We start from the raw sequence: 20,703 nt of genomic DNA, 5'->3' as shown, positions 1-20,703 counted from the left end.
ACTCGGCATGAAAAACGCTGCCCCTATAGCGATGTGTAAGGAAAAACAAAATTCTAACTTAAAATCGCTGCCACAACAATTTTTTTTATTTTTTTTTACAATGGCAGCGATTTTTAATAATAATAATTATTATTATTATTTTTTTTTAGACGAAATCACTGCTAGGGCAGCGATTTTGCTTTTTTGATTAGAAAAAAAAGTGATGTGCCCTTTTGAAATTTTTGACAATTTTTTTTGCTCTTTAGGCTCCGGACTCAATAAAACATATTGTTAATGAATAACACAATAATCATTAAATAACATATTATAAATTATACTAGTAGGTTAAATCCATTAAATAACATAATACTTTACAAAATTATAACAATAACTTAGTACTAGTAGGTTGATTACAAATCCATCATCCTCATCAAAATAGAGTTGTGTTGGAACATGGGACTGACTGTTATGGTTGTGCTAGATGACATTGTTGACTTCTTTTAGCTATTATTCGTTTTTATTCTTGTCGAATGTATTCACGAACATTTGGTTCACTAATAGAATCTAAATTACATAATAACATTCCATTTTCTTCTTTAACTTCCATTAATTTCAAAACTCTTTATCTTTTCTCTCCATATCTAGTTGCCTCTCAGCAATTGACTTTACAAACAACTCAAAGAAGCCGTTTTCGTTCAGATAGAAGTTCTCATAACAGATAAAAAACCTTCATTGATTTTTCTCTTCGCTTTAGGTTTTTTCATCCCAATAAATCGTTCCAATGATGACACGGCATCACCTGCAACATCCTCAATTCGTGAAAATAGATAAGTTAGGAGATGAAACATGATGGATATCCCCTCATAAGATGAAGTTAGTAACAGATAAACACATTGCTGCTTGCATTAAGTCAGAACAATATACTCATTAAGTACTTAATAATATAGATCAATATGCACTGAGGCAATTTAAGATCAGTGAGATATACATTTGATCCAAAAATACAATTCCAAAATCCCCCACTGCTTAATCTCTAAACCAACTACTGGGATTTTAGTATTACCCAGAATTCGAACATTAGTCAAAACCTACCAAACTAGATACTTCAATATTTTAGTACTGACCACTTTTTTTACACTCCGGTGGATCCAAAGCCACCAGAGCCTCTCACAGTTGAGTCGAGATCATCAACTTCCTCAACCTCTGGTGTGACAATTTTCTGAACAATAAGCTGAGCTATCCTATCACCAGCCTTGACTTCAAAATCAACTTCAGAGTGGTTGAACAACACTACCCCAACAGGCCCTCTATAATCAGCATCTATGACTCCAGCTCCAACATCTATAGAATACTTCCATGCCAAACCAGATCGAGGCGCTATAACCAAACCAAAAAACACCCCAAAAATATCAAACGTGAGCAATCATAGGGGTGTGGTAGGAATGGAGATAAGTTGTGTTGAAAGGTAGAACTGACATAATTAACACTTGCTTTTCGTACACTGAAGAATTTTCCCCAAAAAAATATTGTCCACCAAACATGAGGGAATTAAAAAATCACAGGGAACATACACTAAGAAAACTGGAAAAAATCTATCACGAATATTTTTAGATTTCAAAAAGTAAGAAAGAAATTACCAATACGAGCATAGGTTCCTTGAGGAACAGCGATGCTGAGATCTGTGGGTACTAGAGCCTTGCCTCTGGCGGGAACTTTAGTCTCTGCAGCACTGTACACCAAGAAAACAAACAATTTAGAAAAAACATTTCGAACTACCAAATGGATTTAACGAAAAAAAACTCAGTGAAAGTCTGAGAGCAAACCTGGATAGATCGTAACCAGCAGAAAGAGAAGAGGCTCTTGAGGGCAAAACAGCGTTTTCAGAGAGCTTCTTCACTCGGAAAAAGGGGATTTCAGGGACATTGCCATTTTCGGGGTGGTCCAGTTTCTGAATCTTGGGAGAAGGTTCTGTGATCTCAGGAGAGTTGATTTGATTTTCTGCCATTTTTGGAAGAAGGAATATTGAAGACAAGTTTCTGAGAATGTTAGGGTTTGTAGAGTGAGTGGGAGGTTTATGTAGAGGAATTTTCACTATCAAAAATGAAATGGCGCCAAAAATTCCCGCCTTGTTCTCTATTGGAAAATGGGATATGGAAAATTCTCATTCGTTCGGAGGTTGCATTAAACTCTATTAAATTGCTAAGTACTACTCCAGTGTCTCTAATTACTTGTCGACTTTTTCTTTTTTTAGTTGTCTTTAATTATTTATTTATTTTGACAAATAAAAAAAGGACAATTTTTTTTACCTATTATATCTTCAATCAATTACTTTGAAAAAATAGAACTTCTTGAAAATCTGAATTTTTTAATTCATCCACTTCATAATTAATAGAGATAAAATGATAAACTCACTATGTCAATCATTATTTTCTTAATAGGTGTGACAATTCGAAAGTAGACAAGTAATTAGGGACAGAGAAAATATTTAATTTGACACGAAATTAAAGAAAATTTTGTAGTGTAAAACTAAAAAAACGTCAAATATATTAAAATATCTATGAATATTATTGTTTGAATATGTCATGTCAAAAAATAAAAAGGTATTAAAAAAGAAGAAGAAAATGATCATTCTTTTAAAAAGCAGATCAAACAGAGAAAGTAATAAGTTATGCTCAAGTCACTTATTATATAGAGTGTAACATAAATTGTAAATAGAAGATTTGAACAGCAATTAACACATAAATATATAGTACTATATAATATATATTATTTTCAGGAAACACAAGGATATATTTGGATGGACAAAGTCAGGAAGTTCCTAAAAGAATAAGGTTGGTTTCTAAAATACCCAGGGGAAGAATTGCGGTTTGGTATCTTGAAACACAAGAAATTTCAGTCCTAAAATGCATTCCAATATATATACATAAAATAAGAACATATGTACACGTTCTCAAACACAGAGCCTACATATCACAACTTAATTTGTAGCTTAATGGAACACTTGAGGAGAAGTATAAAACTCGGTCTCCATAAACACCGGTCTCAAATCTTCCTCGCGCATGAACTCCAAGGGAAAAGTAACAAGATGTCCTTTGACTGACTTTAACTTCTCTTTCGTATTCACTTCCCCATCAACGTGAGATTCAAGTTTATCAGGAGCAACACCTAGATCAATAGTTGTGTGCCCAAGCTTATCTTTCCAATGGTTCATACATTGTCGAAGTTCAGACCTGCATTCCAGGATGACATTAGATAACATGAGCAACTGAGCATGATCAAAGACTTTGCACTACTAACTACTCTCCCCCCGCCTCCATAAATTAAAAGAGAAAAAGATGGTGGAAAGTCGATGTGGTAGTCAGTCACGTACCTTGAGTGAATAAGATCATTTGGGATGCAAGAGAATACATCTTGGTAAATCGTGGCATTTGACTGAAATATAAGAGATACAAAGAGTTATTGATTCTCTGAGATGAAAATCTAAGTGACCAGATTGTGCAGTTTGATCAAGATTTCAGGCATGGCTACTACATAGAAATGATATTTCTGTCAATGGGCATTACATAAAAGCAATTAAATAACTAAAACAAGCAGATAGAGTGATAATGGAGCTGCTGTCATACCTGGAAGCTTTCTTTCTATGCACTAGTATCCATGTATCATTATCAAAAGATAGGCATATGGCAGAATTATTTTGTGCTTCTTTCGAGAATTAGTATTATCATATTTTTGTATTGCTTTTCTTTAAAAGGCAATCAACTAAAGTAAGAACACCAGTCTCACCTCTGCAGTTGCCATCCATATATCTTTGTAAGTAGAGTCAGCCACGGGATCTTTGATTTGACAAGTCTGGAAAAGAAAGGATGGCCTTTAGTTGCTGTATTTAAAACATATGTATAAAAGTATTGCATGTCAAGACATGTGACATCCATGAGAGGAAATCTTATGCCATTGGAAGTTTGAAGCATCACTGACCTCTTCAGCACGTAAACCAAGGTGCTCTGCCCACAAAGAAACCCGAAGGCTAAAAGCAAACTTTCCAGCCTTCCAAGGTTTTCCGTCCATGGTTGAATCAATGAAATCTTTATCTTCAATGACTACACAAATCTGGAACAACCAATTTTCTGTCAGAAGTTCCTTTTTTGTAAATATTCTTTTTAATCTATTGTTTAAAAGTATCTACAGAACAAGATACTGCTTTTGGAGATGCGTAGCTGAAAGAATTCAATTGCAGATATCCAAGGTAAGAAATTGAAATGTGAAGCCTCATGAAGTTTAAAAGCTAAAAAGTCATACATTTATCTTTCGACTGGGGACAGCTCTCATTCACAAGCAGCATGTGTGGTATAAGCAAGGTATACATGAACCAACTATATGAATCGACAGACAGAAATTCAAGGTGAAAATGGTATGAATCTACAGTTTCCTGTGGTAGATGAACCAATTCACTGACAAAAGCGAGATTTATCCAGATAAAAGCTGGATGTGTTTCGTTTTCTAATTTTTGTGCAGTGTTTAGGGTTTTGCTTCTACTAATATGTTTCCTTAAAAGAAGAAAAAAGTCTACAGACTCTCAAGTGACAGTTCTAGCAATACGACATTAGAATGTTTGCAAAACAGAAGTCCACAATGGTTCTAATATTTATTTGTATTACCATGTGAACGTAGATGAGCTATTCCCAGGAAGTAATGGCTGTTTCTCTTCTTCTCCGAAGAGAATAGACTTTCTTATAGGGAGTAAGATTTCATGTTCTTCACATGCTAATAGCCTAGAACAGATTTACCTCAGAGTCGCGAGATCCAAGCAAACTTCTGTCATTTATATTAGATGATCCAACCATGGCTATACGGTCATCCACTATCATCACTTTACTGTGTACATAGACCTGTGTTAAAATTGGAGAACTTTTAGTGCAATAGAACACCAAATTTTCGAACAATCAAAATCAAGTAAACTTGCATAGATACAGGTTGCATGTTAGAGAAAGAAGAGCAAACATTGACAGAAGATGATAAACATTACATACTAAACAGTAGAATGAGTTAACCCTTCAGGCTTGGTTAAAGAATTTTCATTTTCAAACTTCCGCCTAGTATATACATCAATTTTCTTGGAGGCGAAAGTTGATCATACAAATATTAGATTGACTGGTTCTTAGCAATTCAAAGACAGTCCATGCCAATAGATGGACCTATCTTACTATATAAGTGAGTTTCAGTTAATTGATTTATACTGTTAGATCTTCAAGAAATTACCTGACTCGTGAACATAGGGCCAACATCAGAAAGCTGGCCATACGTCCTGAGACCATAAAAAGATATGTAATCACAAGTTTTTGGACCCAATAGAGCATTAAGATTGTGCAGTATTGAAGTGTTGCCCTTGCTAATAGTCCGATATTGCCAGTGCATTAAGGCTCTCACAGTTGCTGCCCCAATGTCATCCAGGCCTCCCTGTAATTTTGAAGCTAGATATGAAACGTGAAAACTCAAAAACCAACTTACAGTCTCCAACGTGAAGAGAAGATGCCTACCTGAAAACCAGGTAATAGTGGGATGACTATTATAACCCTGAAACACTTATTTTCTTTGTGTGCTCGCCTTATACGTCTGTATATAGCATCAGCTACACGATTGTGTATAATTTCATCTCCAGCAAGACCCGAGATGAAAAATTGATTCTGAAAGTTTTGCAAATAAAAGCATGAGTTTTCATTTGATAAGTGAGCTTCTTTACTATATTTTTGCTCATAACCATCATAAAACAAATCAGAAACAGAAAACATTCAGAGATTCAGAACAAGAAGAGTACACTTGTAACTGGACATTAACAACAATAAACCCACTGAGCCACTGGTGGCAGTCAACTTAAGGTTGACAAGATGGATATTAGCATTCCATAGTGTAGAGATTGGATCAGAAGATAGCACTTACTAAACTCCATATAGCTGAAAATAATGTGTGTTTTCCAGTATTACCTCAAAGCAGAAAAGCTTTGACAATCAGTATCGTCTTTGTGGTTAATCAGTGCATAACTCAATGAACACAAAGCTCTGACAATCAATTGTAATTAGTGCATACCTCAATGAACACAAAATGTTCTGCTTCCTCAATAAGAGAACAATAAGCTTTGTGAATGCTGTCTTCAGTTTGAGTTGTTCCAGCAGACCACTGGCTGACACTTCTAATGACCTATGACAAGTTAACCATAAGAAATGTCAATGGCAGTAGAGAATTAACTGAAACATATGCGAAACTGAGTAAACAAGAAAATGAATTAAATTTCAGGTCATCTAGGAAGTAGTTTAAAGGAATATTATGAACCTAAACATTATCAGCAGAAAGTAAAAAATATTTAAAGTAATGTTTGACTAAGTGGCAGCAACTAATCCCTACCTTCATTTGTTCAATATCTTTATCCTCTAATGGTGCACCCAAAGGGGGAGGGAGTCCAGCCGATACTTTCTCCGCCAGACGTATATTTAGAATTTCTTCAAATTGTCTACTTTCAAGGTTCTAATACTAGCTCAACTTAACCTTAATTTTCTCCTTGTTTTTATCCTTGAGCAATAAAGACTAGATACTAAACAATGTCAATAATCATTATACCTTTATAAGCAGAATGTAAAAACTACCCAATACACCACCAAATGACATCCTCATTGTACTATATAATGTTAAGCTAACCTGACAGTGACAACGGGTTCGAGGACCAACATCTTCTATTTTATCAGTTGAAACCACTTCTGCTACTCGCTCTTGTGTCTCCCACCAATTATCTAGTTGATGAGTTTTCATTTGGCTTTGGAGATCTAGGTGATGAAGATCATCTGAAAATATATCTTCAGACCTAATGACAAAGTGTTAACTAAAAAATAAATCAAACTTAAGTAATAGACTAGAGACCAGACCAGTCAACTTCTCGTCAGCACAGGAAACCTCATCACAATCAGCTTCCTGGGGTAAAAGTAACGGGATATCTTCCGGTGGTGACCCAGACGGAAATGGATCTTGTCCATTCAGATCTTTTGAGTTCAGCTCAGCTGTCTTACTTTCGATCTCAATTTCTCTGCTTCTGCCCATGTAGTGTGGAAGAACCATATGATGCTGTGGCATAAGCAGTGGTATAGTCTGTTCATTTGGAGCTATGCTTCTCTGCATCAATGGTCAGAAATATTAGCAACTTGAAATTTCGTCAAGAAGTACACTGAGGAGTAGAAAAGAACCTTAGCATGATTCCAGCGTTGAACGAAGTGTCTGGCAACATCTCGGCAAGGTGGTCCCCAAAGAGCACAGTGGACATCATGCCATGGCATTCGGGGATATTTCTCCCGCTCTAGTTCATCTTTCATGGCATCTTCCCAAGAATTTGGCTCGGACTCTCTGGATAATAATGACAATTTAGATAATTAAATATTACATTTGCTGCATATGGGTTTGAGTGACTTCTACAACCAGTCAACTTAAGAGAATGCTCTAATTCTTTTCATTCTCCATCTACAAAATTGATATCAACTTGAATCATCTCAAGCTATATTAGATATTCGTTTGCAATAAGTTGGACAAATATGAGTCTAATAGAACACCCACCAAACAAGAAACTTTTATTGAATCAAACTAAATAATCTAATGGAGGCCTAGAACACTGCTCTTACATGGTACTCTAACATTTGAGACAACTATTAATGATACTATTAATATGAGTTTCACTAGTTTCAAGAATAGAAATTCATTTAATCAATCAAATTTAAATTTTAATAAGATGCCTTCTCTTTCTCTCTCTCTCTCTCTCTGTGTAAGTCAAGGAAAATTGAAGACAAAATGAAGGAAAGTTGTTTGCTTCTTTTCTTTTAGTTTGACATACAAGAGGAAATGAAAAGAAAATTTAACCTCCTCCTTCCACATTAAACTACGCGAATACTAGATAAGTAACATGCAAACCAAAGAAGGGAGACAAATTGTGTAACTTTCCATTAGTTTCCCTTCTTTTGCCTCAAATTGTCACATTTCTGGGACAAAGCAGAAAAATAGATAACTAAATTTGATTTAAATCCGTCGGCACAATTTCAACATGGAGAGCAATAGCTCTTTCAACTATGTTACTTATGGTGGAATCTTTTCAAAATCTACATATTCCATTTCTAACTTCAACAGGTTACAAATATATTTATTTCATCATCTGAATGCTAATGAAGACCTATTCTCAAACACATACTAACTAAAGGAGTTCGAAAAGAACTCCTGTTAAGAAATATAATGGCGCCCATATCTATTTGCTTTAAGTTATAAATACAAACTTGACAAAGGAAATTTCAAGTTCATGAGTAGGTCACATACATATCATAGCTATCTTACCTTGGGTTATAGTAGTCCTTCCCAGGCCAAATAAAAGGAGGCTGATCAGCCAACTTGTGTTCTCTTGTGTCATACCGGCCAAAACATAAATCTAAACCTCCAATGTAACAAATCTTGTTGTCCACAATGACAAGCTTTTCATGGTGCGACCTGCATGTAGAAACCACGTTTTAGTTTTAATAAGCTTATAAAATAGAAGGAATTAATATACATAGAGTGTAGCTACAGATGGGAAATCTATTCTAACTCATGACTACATCAGAGTCTATGTTGTATTAAATTCTTAACTGCATACCACAAGTAGATCCCTGCGGAGAAATGGTTTGGATATCGCAGGACTTTAACATTTTTGTGAATTTTCAGAAGCCTTCTTTTGCTGTATAAACTGTTAATCTTTAAAGCAATAGAAACCTCCTTGTAGAGAAGAACATAAATCTGCATCAACATATATTTTTAGAAGTTAGACTGGTTCTTAAAAATCACAATGGAAGAATTGTATAGAAAACAGTTCTTTATAGAAAACACTTCTTTTTGTATCCTTGATTCCTTTCTAACTTTTAAAAGTCTTGTAGTGAACAATGAAAAAGAACAATGAGATGTAAGCATGATCCCTTCTTTTACAGAATAAAATAATTTTAAGATAAAGATACCAAGAACCAATATAAATAACGAAGTGGTATTATCAAGCGAACCATGGTCAACCATTTAATGCACCTATTACCATCTACATTTTCTATGGCCAAATAGCACATACATTACTCATTTGTTTTTTGAATGTAGAATCTAATAACAGATACTTTCTTTAAATAAAGATCGATAAACAAATAAAGTACACAGACATTTGTACATCTACTTGATATACCATCTAATCAAAATTCAGCAAATGCTCAGGCATATTCGTTTTCACTTCAGAAAGCAAGTAAAACACTAAAAATTCTTAGTATGAGCAGAATGCACATCAAAATTGCTGGATACACTTAGTTACATGTAAATGTCTCTGTTAAACACAATGTGTCTAGATGCAAGACAAATGCCTAGTTCCTAATCTTTATCAAAGTGACTTGAGTAAATGTCTTTCAACAAATGTGTGACTTATTACTGTTGGCAGGCATTAAAGCATAAGAATAATTATACATGCAAATTATAATCTTTTTTTTTTGAGGTAAAGGTTGTTAAGAAATCCCACATCGTATAGACTTGGACAAACCTCCCCTCATGAGCTAGCTTTTGGGGTTGAGTTAGGCTCAGGTGCCATATCTTTACATGGTATCAGTGCCAGGCCCATCCCAATTTGTTGTTCACCGATGTTGGTCCCCCATTTTAGAAGTGTTCACGCTCCAGTTGAGGTCTGGGCGTGCGGGGGAGTGTTAAGAAGACCCACATCGGTAGAGGGATGGGAATTTGGTCTCCTTATATGGACTTGGACAAACCTTCCCTCATGAGCTAGCTTTTGGGGTTGAGTTAGGTTCAGGTGTCATATCTTTACAAAGGTAACTAATTTACTCAATTATTTACAAAGTTAAACATGTTAGGTAGAGATCAGTCGCTTATGCACCTGGACCCCTTCTTTAGCTTTAGTCTCAAGTAATGCATCAAGTCTAGAGGAGCTATGGCTGTGAAATGGACGTCTCAAGTACAGCTCTGGGCAAAGCCACCATCCGGTTATATAGATCTGCATAAGATTAAATTAGGTGGAACTATCTGCAGTAAGAAAATTTATGATTGCGATGTAAAAAGTTGGTAGATCAACCTCAGATTTTGCACTCTCTATTGAAGAAGCAATTGCCTCAAATGCTGCTTTCCCATCTACAAACCACTGAGCTTGAGTGGCATCATCAGTTGTCCCCCTCAATGGAGCAAAAGAACCAAAGCGGTGAGGGTTACACCAACCTTCTGGAGGTTTAAGAACAGCATCATTAATTGCACATATCCAATCATCGACTTTGGCATGGCTCGTGGTTCTAATCCTTATGCTACGGTTCCCACAACAAACCTTTCAGCCATTACAACTGTCAGTTTTATGCAAAAGCAAGCAAAACAAGATGCACTCTTTGAGAAGTAAATCCAGCAATAATGAGATAACTTACTAAATAAAGAAAAAAGAGGTTAGTTATATTTGCGACATACAACTCCATATCATGTCACACTGAACAACTATTTGATTGAGGGGGGAAGAAACAGAAAATGGATTTCCCGAAAGACTGCAATATTACGTTGAGTAAAAAAGTGACTTCCCCACATATCTTGGTTGACCAAGAAGTTGCTGGATAGTTAAAAAGAAAATTCATTAGTTTGACTAAATTATTTGGTCAGTTTCTACTTTTTCCTGAATTAAACTTCCTAAGATTAGTAGAATCTATCAACGCTACTTGAATGGTGAATATAAGGGAAAAAGAAGTAAACAGTGTAAACTGAAACAAGCTCAATCATTACTTAATGTTATAGGGCAGACATAATTGGTTTAGGTTAAATCATCTCCTCCATTCCAGCAGCTAAAATCATTTACAAGCCATCATATAGGTTTAAGAATAGAACATCTAATTGATTAAACTTAAACTACTACTTCAGTATGTGCACAAAATCTCTTGTTTGTACCCAGTCTTGCTTTCAAAACAAGATAATTTTCAGGTGAGTGTGCATGATAAGCAACTAAAATACACAACTTTATTTGACATATATATCTTGAGTAATAAAATTAGCACTCTGTAGTAGTAGAGCACTAACAAAATGAACATGTAACCAAGAAATAAGAAATCACAATGGTCAAAAATTGAGTTCAAGTTACAGCAATGCTAAAACACCATAAAAGAATTTTCTGTAGTGTTTGACTGGAAGCAGACCTTAAATGCATATTGCAAAGGATTTCTTTCTCTTATTTCCTTTGCTAAGTATACCGCATTCTCTCCCTTCCCATTAGAAGTTGGAAGCACATCGAAAACAATTATGTCCAGTAGTTTTGCATCAAAAGGATTGTTTAGTAAGGCCAGGTAACCGGGTTTTAGAATAGCCCAAACCTGCACGACATAGTATAAGTAGTTAAGACAAGGAAGACAAAAACATTTAATAGGGTCAACCATTGTGGAGGACAGGTCATATTCAGACTGTTAGCATGATGGAAAACTAAATGATTGTATATATTAATGTAATTATATAATGATATAAATTAGCATGATCATATACATTTGTTGTAGAATCAAAGAAATAAATATTGTGATAGAATAGCTGATTTGAAGGGATAGCAAGGCAGATTTAGAGGGATTGAATAGCAGATTTGTAGAGATAGAATAGTTGATCTTTAGAGATAGAATGACGGATCTTTAGGGATGTGTAATCGTTATTTCTCTATATAATGGAAAGACTCTCACTTTGAGAGGCATTCAGCAGAAAATTGACATGGTATCAGAGCCTTCTCTTGGTTGTCTTGTTTCATAGCTATCTGTGGTTCCTTCTAAGTTTTTTTTTGAAAATCTTGGTTTTTGGTTGACTGTTCATCGATAATCAGTCCTACCACTTGGGAATTTTGTACTTGGTCATTCTAGTTACTTTCTTGAGTCTTTGTAGTTTTCATAGCTATTCAAAAACATGAATTCACATCACTTTGAATCCTTCAGTGTTCGTTTCACTGGAAAAAAATATTCTTCTTGGGAGTTTCAGTTTCAGTTATTTGTTACCGGCAAAGAACTATAGCGCCATATAGATGGAAGCGATCCTGCTCCTACTGATGCAACAAAGCTAGGTGAATGGAAGATTAAAGATGCTCGGGTGATGACATGGATTCTAGGGTCAATTGACCCTCTTATTGTTCTTAATCTCAGGCCGTACAAGACAGCTAAGGCCATGTGGGATTACTTACAAAAGGTTTACAACCAAGATAATAGCGCAAGACGCTTTCAGTTAGAGTATGAAATTGCTAATTACTCTCAAGGAGGTCTTTCTGTTCAAGATTATTTTTCTGGATTTTAGATATTGTCTATGCCAAAATACCTACTGAATCTCTATTAGTGATTCAGGTAGATCATGAGCAAAGCAAGCGAGACCAATTTTTGATGAAATTACGCTCCGACTTTGAGAGTGTTCGCTCTAACTTGATGAATCGTGACCCGTCTCCCTCTTTGGATGTTTGCTTTAGGGAATTACTTCGTGAAGAGCAACGTCTTGTCACACAAAATGCTTTCAAGAAAGAAAATGATGTCACTGTTGCATTTGTTGCTCAAGGTAAAGGAAAGGGCAGGGATATGAGTAGAACTCAATGCTACAGTTGCAAGGAATATGGTCATATTGCTAGCAATTGTAGCAAGAAGTTTTGTAATTATTGTAAACAACAAGGACACATTATCAAAGAGTGTCCCACGTGCCCTCAAAATCGTAGGATCAATGCTTTTCAAGCTGGGATAAATGGTTCCACTAATGATAACTCATCTTCAGGACAAGTTCTTACTCCTGAAATGGTATAACAAATGATTGTGTCAGCCTTTTCAGCATTGGGATTACAAGGTAATGATGTTACATCTAATTTTTGGATTGTTGATTTAGGTGCTTCCAATCATATGACCAACTCAACGAGCATCCTAAAAAATGTTCGGAAGTATCAAGGTCCTTCACAAATACAGATTGCCAATGGTAGTAATTTACCCATTACCAAGGTTGGGGACATTACTCCAACTTTCAAGAATGTTTTTGTTTCACCAAAGCTCTCAACTAGTCTTAGTTCAGTTGGACAATAGGTAGATAACAATTGTGATGTGAATTTTTCTCGTAATGGTTGTCTTGTGCAGGATCAGGTGTCGGGGACGATAATCGTGAAAGAGCCTAAAGTTGGACGATTATTTCCTATATACTTTTCCAATGCTCATGTTCTATCTTTTGCTTGTACTTCTACTGCTAGTAAGATTGAGGTTTGGCATAAGCGTCTAGGACATCCAAATTCTGTTGTGTTGTCTCATTTATCAAATTCTGGTTTATTGGGAAATAAAAATCAATTTTCAGCTGCTTTCATTGATTGTTCTACTTGTAAATTAGGCAAAAGTAAAACTCTTCCTTTTCCTAATTTTGGTAGTCGTGCTACAAAATGTTTTAATGTCATTCATAGTGATGTTTGGGGCATTTCACCAATTATTTCTCATGCTCATTTCAAATACTTTGTGACATTCATAGATGATTATAGTCGATTTACTTGAGTGTATTTTCTTCGATCCAAATCTGATGTATTTTCCATGTTCAAGACATTTTTGGCTTACATTGAGACTCAATTTTCTACATGCATCAAATTATTAAGATCTGATTCTGGTGGAGAATATATGTCTTATAAATTCAAAAAATTCTTGCTTGACAAAGGAATTGTCTCACAACACTCTTGCCCATATACACCACAACAAAATGAAGTTGCTGAACGAAAAAATCGCCATCTTTTAGATGTCACTCGTACTTTATTGATTGAGTCCTCTGTACCATCTAAATATTGGGTGGAAGCTTTGTCTACTGCTATCTATTTTATTAATAGATTGCCATCTAAAGTGCTAAATCTTGAGTCTCCATATTTTCGTCTTTATCACCAAAATCCTAACTATAGTGATTTTCATACATTTGGTTGTGTTTGTTTTGTGCATTTGCCTCTTTCGCAGCGCAATAAACTTTCTGTACAATCTACTAAATGTGCTTTTATGGGTTATAGTACTTCACAAAAAGGTTTTATTTGCTATGATCCATGTTCTCACAAATTTCGTATTTCTAGAAATGTTATTTTCTTTGAGAATCAATATTTCTTTCCTACGATTATAGATTCATCTTCTGCTTCTCCTCTTCTTCCTACTTTTGAGGATTTATTATCTTCTTTTAAGAGGTTCAAACCTGGATTTGTGTATGAACGACGTCGGCCAACTTTATCATATTTCGACACTGATCCGCCACCTGAAACTGTACCACAACTAGAATCTGAGAATTCTTCAAGATCTGGTCCACTTGAGCCTACTCGGTGATCTACCAGAGTATCTTGTACTCCCAATTGGCATGGCTTTTCCTCTACTTTATCCAACATATTTGTTCCATCTTGTTACTCACAAGCTTCCAAGCATGAATGTTGGCAGAAAGCAATGGAGGAAGAACTTTTGGCTCTTAAAGAAAATGACACATGGGACATTGTTTCATGTCCTTCAAATGTCTGCCCTATTGGATGTAAATGGGTTTATTCAATCAAACTTCATTCTGATGGAACTCTTGATCGTTACAAAGCTCGATTGGTTGATCTTGGTAACAAACAAGAGTATGGGGTGGACTATGAGGAGACTTTTGCACCCGTAGCCAAAATGACTACGGTGAGAACTATTATTACCATTGCTGCTTCACAAAACTGGTCTTTTTATCAAATGGATGTCAAAAATGCTTTTCTCCATGCGATCTTAAAGAAGATATTTATATGAAACCTCCACCTCGTTTGTTCTCATCGCCTACATCAGATGTATGCAAGTTGAAGTGGTCTTTGTATGGATTAAAACAAGCCCCAAGAGCTTGGTTTGATAAGTTCCGGTCTACTTTGCTACAATTTTCTTTTGAGCAGAGCAAATATGATTCATTTTTGTTTCTTCAGAAAACATCTACAGGTTGTGTTCTTCTTTTGGTGTATGTAGATGACATTATTATCACAGGAACTGATTCTTCACTAATCACTAGCCTACAACAACTTAAAGATTCTTTTCATATGAGAGATCTTGGTACTCTTACTTATTTTTTGGGTTTGGAAGTTCATAATGTTGCTTCCGGTGTGTTTCTAAATCAACACAAATATACTCAGGATCTGATTTCTTTTGCTGGTCTTCAAGATTCCTCCTACGTAGATACTCCATTGGAATTAAATGAGAAGTATCGTCGTGAGGAAGGCGATTTTCTTCCTAATCCAACTATATTTCGACAATTAGTTGGGAGTCTAAATTACCTTACTATTACTCGGCCTAATATCTCTTTTGCAGTTCAACAAGTTAGTCAATTTATGCAAGCTCCCTGTCATCTCCGTTTGGTGGTTGTTCATCGCATCATCCGGTATTTTCTAGGAACATCTACTCGTGGATTGTTCTTTCCAAGTGGTTCTCCTATTCGTCTTAATGCTTTTAATGATTCTGATTGGGCGGGATGTCCTGATACTCCTCGTTCAGTCTCTGGTTGGTGCATGTTTCTTGGAGAGTCATTGATATCTTGGAAGAGTAAAAACCAAGATCGTGTGTCAAAATCTTCAACAGAGGCTGAATATCGATCCATGTCTATGGCTTCGTGGATTACTTGCTGAGATTGGATTTCCTCAATCTCATCCTACTCCTCTCCACGCTGACAATACAAGTGCTATTCAGATTGCTACTCATCCAGTTTTTCATGAGAGGACCAAACACATCAAAGTAGATTGTCATTATATCCGAGAAGTTGTAGATAAATGAGTCATTACTCTTCCACATGTGTCCAGTGATCTTCAAATAGCTGATGCGTTTACAAAATCCATGGCCCGGCAACGTCATCAGTTTCTAGTAGGCAAATTGATGCTTCTTAATCCACCAACATCAATTTGAGGAGGGATGTTAGCATGATGGAAAACTAAATGATTGTATATATTAATGTAATTATATAGTGATATAAATTAGCATGATCATATACATTTGTTGTAGAATCAAAGGAATAAATATTGTGATAGAATAGCTGATTTGGAGGGATAGCAAGGCAGATTTAGAGGGATTGAATAGCAGATTTGTAGAGATAGAATAGTTGATCTTTAGGGATAGAATGACGGATCTTTAGGGATGTGTAATCTTTATTTTCTCTATATAATGGAAAGACTCTCACTTTGAGAGGCATTCAACAGAAAATTGACACAGACAACACTTATTCCATAGACAAGTTGATTGTTCAGGATAGCAAAAAAGCTAAAAGATAATCTTAGCCTTAGATCTACATTTACCTAATAGGTGTCTGCTATGGTTGCAATTGTTTTCATCAAAACTATAACTCCCACTTTCCAGTTAAAAAATGTTCATTCATGTGGCGTTAATAACTGGTTAAATCCAACTAATGGCATTTTCTAGATTGGGCATGGACAAACTGGTATTGAAAGTGGACAATGTTAGAAGATGCAGAATCCTAGATAATATATGATAACAACCACGGAAGTAGGAACCATGGAAACTCAGGACCTGAGGGTTCCCAAGATGAGTTCTCAAAATGCATATGTGGCTATCTATCTCGTAGTGTCTGACCACCTCTACTCATCCATAACATGCCTCATTCACTATGTTTCTTTGAGTTCAAAAGTAACAAGAGTGATTTTCAGTTCTGTTCATAACAAATGAACTGTCCATTCATCTTGTCATTAAAGAGGAAAAATGCTTTTCAGGTTTCCATATTTATGTCTGTCTCGAAGGAAACTGAGGAAGGAATGCATATTCTGCATGTAATAACATTACTCTAATCTGAATGCAACATAAAAAGGCATATCAGTCTTCATGTAAGAACAAAATCAGTTCTCATACCATATCTCTGTAAGATAGTATTTGTCAAGTAATAGAAGAATCAACCAAGCTTTCCAGCTTTCAGAAAGATAAAAGACCTTATGTGCAGAAAAGCTTATGCATACAAATATCTCCACAAATGTTGTCAGCAGACAATGCACTATGTTGATCATTTACCTTTTGCCACTTACTCTTGCAACAGCCAGACCAATAACATATGCAGCATCCCACATTCTCCTCCTCTATGGGAACTGTCGACAAATGCTTAACCATTACATAATTTTCTTTGAGCTTTGGGCCATATTCTGGTAAGAATGATAACTTGGAGACCTCCAAAAATTTGCACACCTGAAGTTATAAATTCTCTATTTGTTACAACCAAGGAAAAGAAACAATAGCAGAAAAAAGTCCCAAAGAATCAAATATACTGTTTCATGACTATTAAAACCAGAAATTGCTCCCTTGACTGGGGTGTCTAAGGAACTATTGTTTGGAGGAAAGGTAGAATATCATCAGAAACAAGGTTATCCAACAGTACAAGTCTAAAGAGAAAAGTAACATCACTTATAGGAGCACAGAAGCTAATTGCCTAATCGGAAGGAAGTATATGTTTTGCATACTTCCTAAACTGGAAAAATATTGAGCTACAACAGATGTTACAAGCACTTTTCCCATGCTTAATTCAAGATTCAGGAGAAACTTCAGCGATTAACTAGTCTATGACCTCCAAGACGTCAGTGAATACCCCTGCCAACAGTTAACTTCTGCAACAACTGTCCACCCCATACAAACTTTTCTAGTCAAAAGGTATCTGTCTAAGAACAAACTGCTGGAGATTGAAACAGAATAATATACACACCTCTCGAGAATTTACAATGTCCAAATTCCCCAAAAAATGATTCAGATACTCTTGCATAGCAATTTTTGCTTTTCTTGTGATGGTTTGCTGCTTGCCCAATGATGGACGAATGATTGATAAAGCAGCCCGGGATGGAACACACCTGCAAATATACCCACAGATAAGAATCATGTCTGGTATTTGCAGAACTCTATGCAAGGTCCAGCCTGCTAAGCATAACAAGATTCAAACAGAAACATGTTGACACCTATTTCTAATACTATCTTCATTGTAAATTGGCACAGCTCCATCATCTTCATCATCGTCATGTGTGACAGCTGTTTGTTCTCCTATACCAATGTGGTGAAGCCATTCTTTAACCTTTTGACAAGTATTTGAGAATGAGATTAGGAGACTTTTAGACAGTGGCCATTATCAAATTCATGGAATGAAGAAATAACAAAGGCGTAGAATTGTCTCATATATGTGAAGCAAAGAGAGAGATAAACCTGCTCTTGTTTCTCGTGGAGTTCCTCAATTATTGCACGTTTCCTCAATGCAAAGTGTAAATAAATAACTTGTGAGGCCTTCTTCAATAAGCACCACTTGAACTGCTAATTGGAAAAGTAAAGAGGAGATGGTCATGAATTTGAACACAAGAACTTTTTATAGAAACTAAAGTTCACTGACTAGCTTCTATCAGAATGGAAGCAAAAACAAATTCAAAATTTCTTTACCCGAGAAAAAGAGGCTAAAATAAATAAAGACTTCAAAAATCGATTTCCAAATTGCTAAATGCTCAATCTTATCATTATTTTAGCATAAAAGAGTGAAGGGGAAAAGGCTTAGCTAGCAGAAAAGGCATTCTTGATAGGGTCACCTGAAACTGTATTATCGAAAGGAAAAGTTGATAGTAACTTTAGTTTAAACCAGGTAGAAGAGCCAAGTGCATGATATGGAATAGCCGGAATATAAAATATGATTTACTAATGACCAGGTAAAGAGAAACTATAGCAGATTCCATCACAATTGTCAAAAGTAGGGAAATCCAAAACCTAAAAAGCAATACTCAGATATTAAATAGAAAATGATGACCTAAGATTAGTATCAAGAAACCCTGCTTACATGCTCTTTTTTACCCGGTCAACTGTACCAGACATAAAAAGGTGTTGTGTGTGAAGGTGTACTTTTATCAAATGAACTGAGCTGTTCATAATCACCTGTTGAACTTCAATACACCCAGTATCATAGGCTTCATGACTTTCTACATCCATACATGCCATAGCATATCCAGTTGGACATTCTCACCTCAGTGAGTTCTTTGATGACTCTATATATCTATACTCGTGGTCCCTTCTACATAAAAGATCTATAGCCTTGCTGTCACCTTTCATCCTAACCACAACGGCCAATCATAACAGTATTTATGAGGCCCGTTCCAATAATTACATCATTACAAAATGATCTAAAGGCTAATCACATGTTGCCCTTGATCACTATACAGAAATACTGTTCCAATGTGCCTCCTTAAACATGGGACAGATATATAGCATAAACCATCGGGTCAAAAGCATATTAAATATGTACAAAAATTAAATTCTGAACCCAGTAACTCAAATGGCTCAGTTTAATTTCAAACTCGTAAAGTTCAAATCCGGAATCACCTCAATTGAATAATAAATACAAATTCTGAAACGCAATTCCCAACTTATACCATAATGATAGAATTTTCATAATCCAATTAAACCTCTTCTGCTTCATACACGATATTATAAGACCAATATAAAATCATGTAGTATAGCAACTATTACCAAATGAAAAGAGAAGTAGAAACAAAACAATTAAATCACAACATCCAAAGCTACTACTCATAGGAGTATTTAAAGTCAAAGTTGTGATTAAGAAAAATGCACTCCGCATAGAAATTAATTTGATTACTTTAAAAGAATTTTCACCTGCTTGTACTGGACTTCAATGGTGTATGACAAAAGCAAAGGGCTTATATCACTAGCATCTGGTCTTGACACGCCAATAATAGTCGCCTTCGGCAATTCCTCGAAGATAGTCGCTGGTTCGGTGTAGTATCGGAGCGAATGCGTCGATGACATTGCCGACGCCGGCGCGTTTTCTATCAGCTTCTCCGTCGACATTGCTGCCTGCTGCTACTTAATTCCCACTTGAATTAAGTCGACTTATCTTCTTCTACAGTCGAAACAATCTCCAATTATGAAAATCTCGTTTTGCATTCCCGGGAATCAGAGAAAAATGTACGAATATTCTGTTATGAAATATAGTTTATGGAAAAATTCAAGTTGGTGTGATTTGGAAGTAATTATAGTTTTTCGTTTTTTCTATAGTGGCAGAGAAAGTGTGTGTTTGATAGGGTTGTGTATTGGTCCGTTTAGTTCGATTTTGAAGTATATCGATTTGATTTATTGGTTATCGATCTGTAGAGATGTTAAACAGTTATAGAACTATTAAGATATTGACATATCGGTTATTGATCGTTATTGGTTCGGCTATCGATTTAATCGTTAAGATTTGACACAAAAATAAATTAATGAAAATCACTTAGAAAGGTGACAAATCGAATGAATCATGTACATGAGTTCACAACTTGCATCTTGCTCAAAAGCAAATACTTTTACATGGTAGAATAATCGATAATTTGAGATAGCCAGAAATAAAAGTAGGAAAGTAAACTCTAAGTCAAAGACTTTATATACAAAATGATGTAAATATAATTATTTAATTTACTATCGGGTTATCGGTTAACCCATTAAGAAAAAACCTCAAACCATTAAAAACCGATAACTCGATAATAAAAAAAAATCAAAGTTGTTATTTGAATTGCTAAATCAATAATCTATTACTGAAAAACTAATAAAAAATTTTTAATTTGAATTATTAATTTTGATTCGATTTTGAACAATCCTAGTATTTGACCTATTGTTACGTATAGTATTATTTTTTGTGGTTATATAATGTCACATATTATATCATCTCAATAAAATTTTTATAAAAGAAGTAAAGATAACAATGTAACCA

At 35.3% G+C, this 20,703-nt stretch overlaps 2 protein-coding genes across 2 annotated transcripts; both read right to left on the bottom strand.

Moving 5' to 3' along the window:
* Positions 1–884: 884 nt before the first annotated feature.
* On the bottom strand, positions 885–2,154 carry LOC125815192 (deoxyuridine 5'-triphosphate nucleotidohydrolase). The gene is made up of 3 exons (XM_049494607.1): positions 1,803–2,154; positions 1,617–1,708; positions 885–1,356 (listed from the first exon to the last, which is right to left on the bottom strand). Exons 1-3 carry the CDS (start codon positions 1,982–1,984, stop codon positions 1,112–1,114), a joined length of 519 nt encoding a protein of 172 aa, XP_049350564.1. The 5' UTR covers positions 1,985–2,154; the 3' UTR covers positions 885–1,111.
* Positions 2,155–2,925: 771 nt separating this feature from the next.
* LOC125815168 (phospholipase D zeta 1-like) lies at positions 2,926–19,862 on the bottom strand. Its single transcript, XM_049494581.1, has 21 exons — positions 19,611–19,862; positions 18,165–18,269; positions 17,924–18,036; positions 17,677–17,818; positions 16,995–17,165; positions 11,175–11,348; positions 10,085–10,327; positions 9,890–10,006; positions 8,630–8,769; positions 8,335–8,484; positions 7,206–7,362; positions 6,891–7,134; positions 6,667–6,809; positions 6,061–6,171; positions 5,514–5,660; positions 5,236–5,433; positions 4,764–4,865; positions 3,955–4,086; positions 3,763–3,828; positions 3,350–3,411; positions 2,926–3,209 (listed from the first exon to the last, which is right to left on the bottom strand). The coding sequence occupies exons 1-21, from the start codon at positions 19,803–19,805 to the stop codon at positions 2,969–2,971; spliced, it is 3,153 nt and encodes a 1,050-aa protein (XP_049350538.1). The 5' UTR covers positions 19,806–19,862; the 3' UTR covers positions 2,926–2,968.
* Positions 19,863–20,703: the final 841 nt, after the last annotated feature.

This window comes from Solanum verrucosum, unplaced genomic scaffold (assembly GCF_900185275.1).
Source record: "Solanum verrucosum unplaced genomic scaffold, falcon-dt-bn FXZP01000261.1, whole genome shotgun sequence".
In the NCBI taxonomy this organism is placed as follows: Eukaryota; Viridiplantae; Streptophyta; class Magnoliopsida; order Solanales; family Solanaceae; genus Solanum; species Solanum verrucosum.
Note: the sequence above shows the minus strand (reverse complement) of the source record. Positions and strands in the feature narration are given on the sequence as shown.

Bases quoted from the DNA above. Each gene is read 5' to 3' on its own strand.
- LOC125815192 (XM_049494607.1), bottom strand. From the start codon at position 1,984: ATGGCAGAAAATCAAATCAACTCTCCTGAGATCACAGAACCTTCTCCC. The intron at 1,709-1,802 runs GTTTGCTCTCAG...CTTGGTGTACAG, and splicing joins GCTGGTTACGATCTATCCAG to TGCTGCAGAGACTAAAGTTC. The intron at 1,357-1,616 runs GTAATTTCTTTC...GTTTGGTTATAG, and splicing joins AGGAACCTATGCTCGTATTG to CGCCTCGATCTGGTTTGGCA.
- LOC125815168 (XM_049494581.1), bottom strand. From the start codon at position 19,805: ATGTCGACGGAGAAGCTGATAGAAAACGCGCCGGCGTCGGCAATGTCA. The intron at 17,166-17,676 runs GTGTGTATATTA...TTATAACTTCAG, and splicing joins ACATTGTAAATTCTCGAGAG to GTGTGCAAATTTTTGGAGGT. The intron at 10,007-10,084 runs GTTGATCTACCA...AATCTTATGCAG, and splicing joins TAGAGAGTGCAAAATCTGAG to ATCTATATAACCGGATGGTG.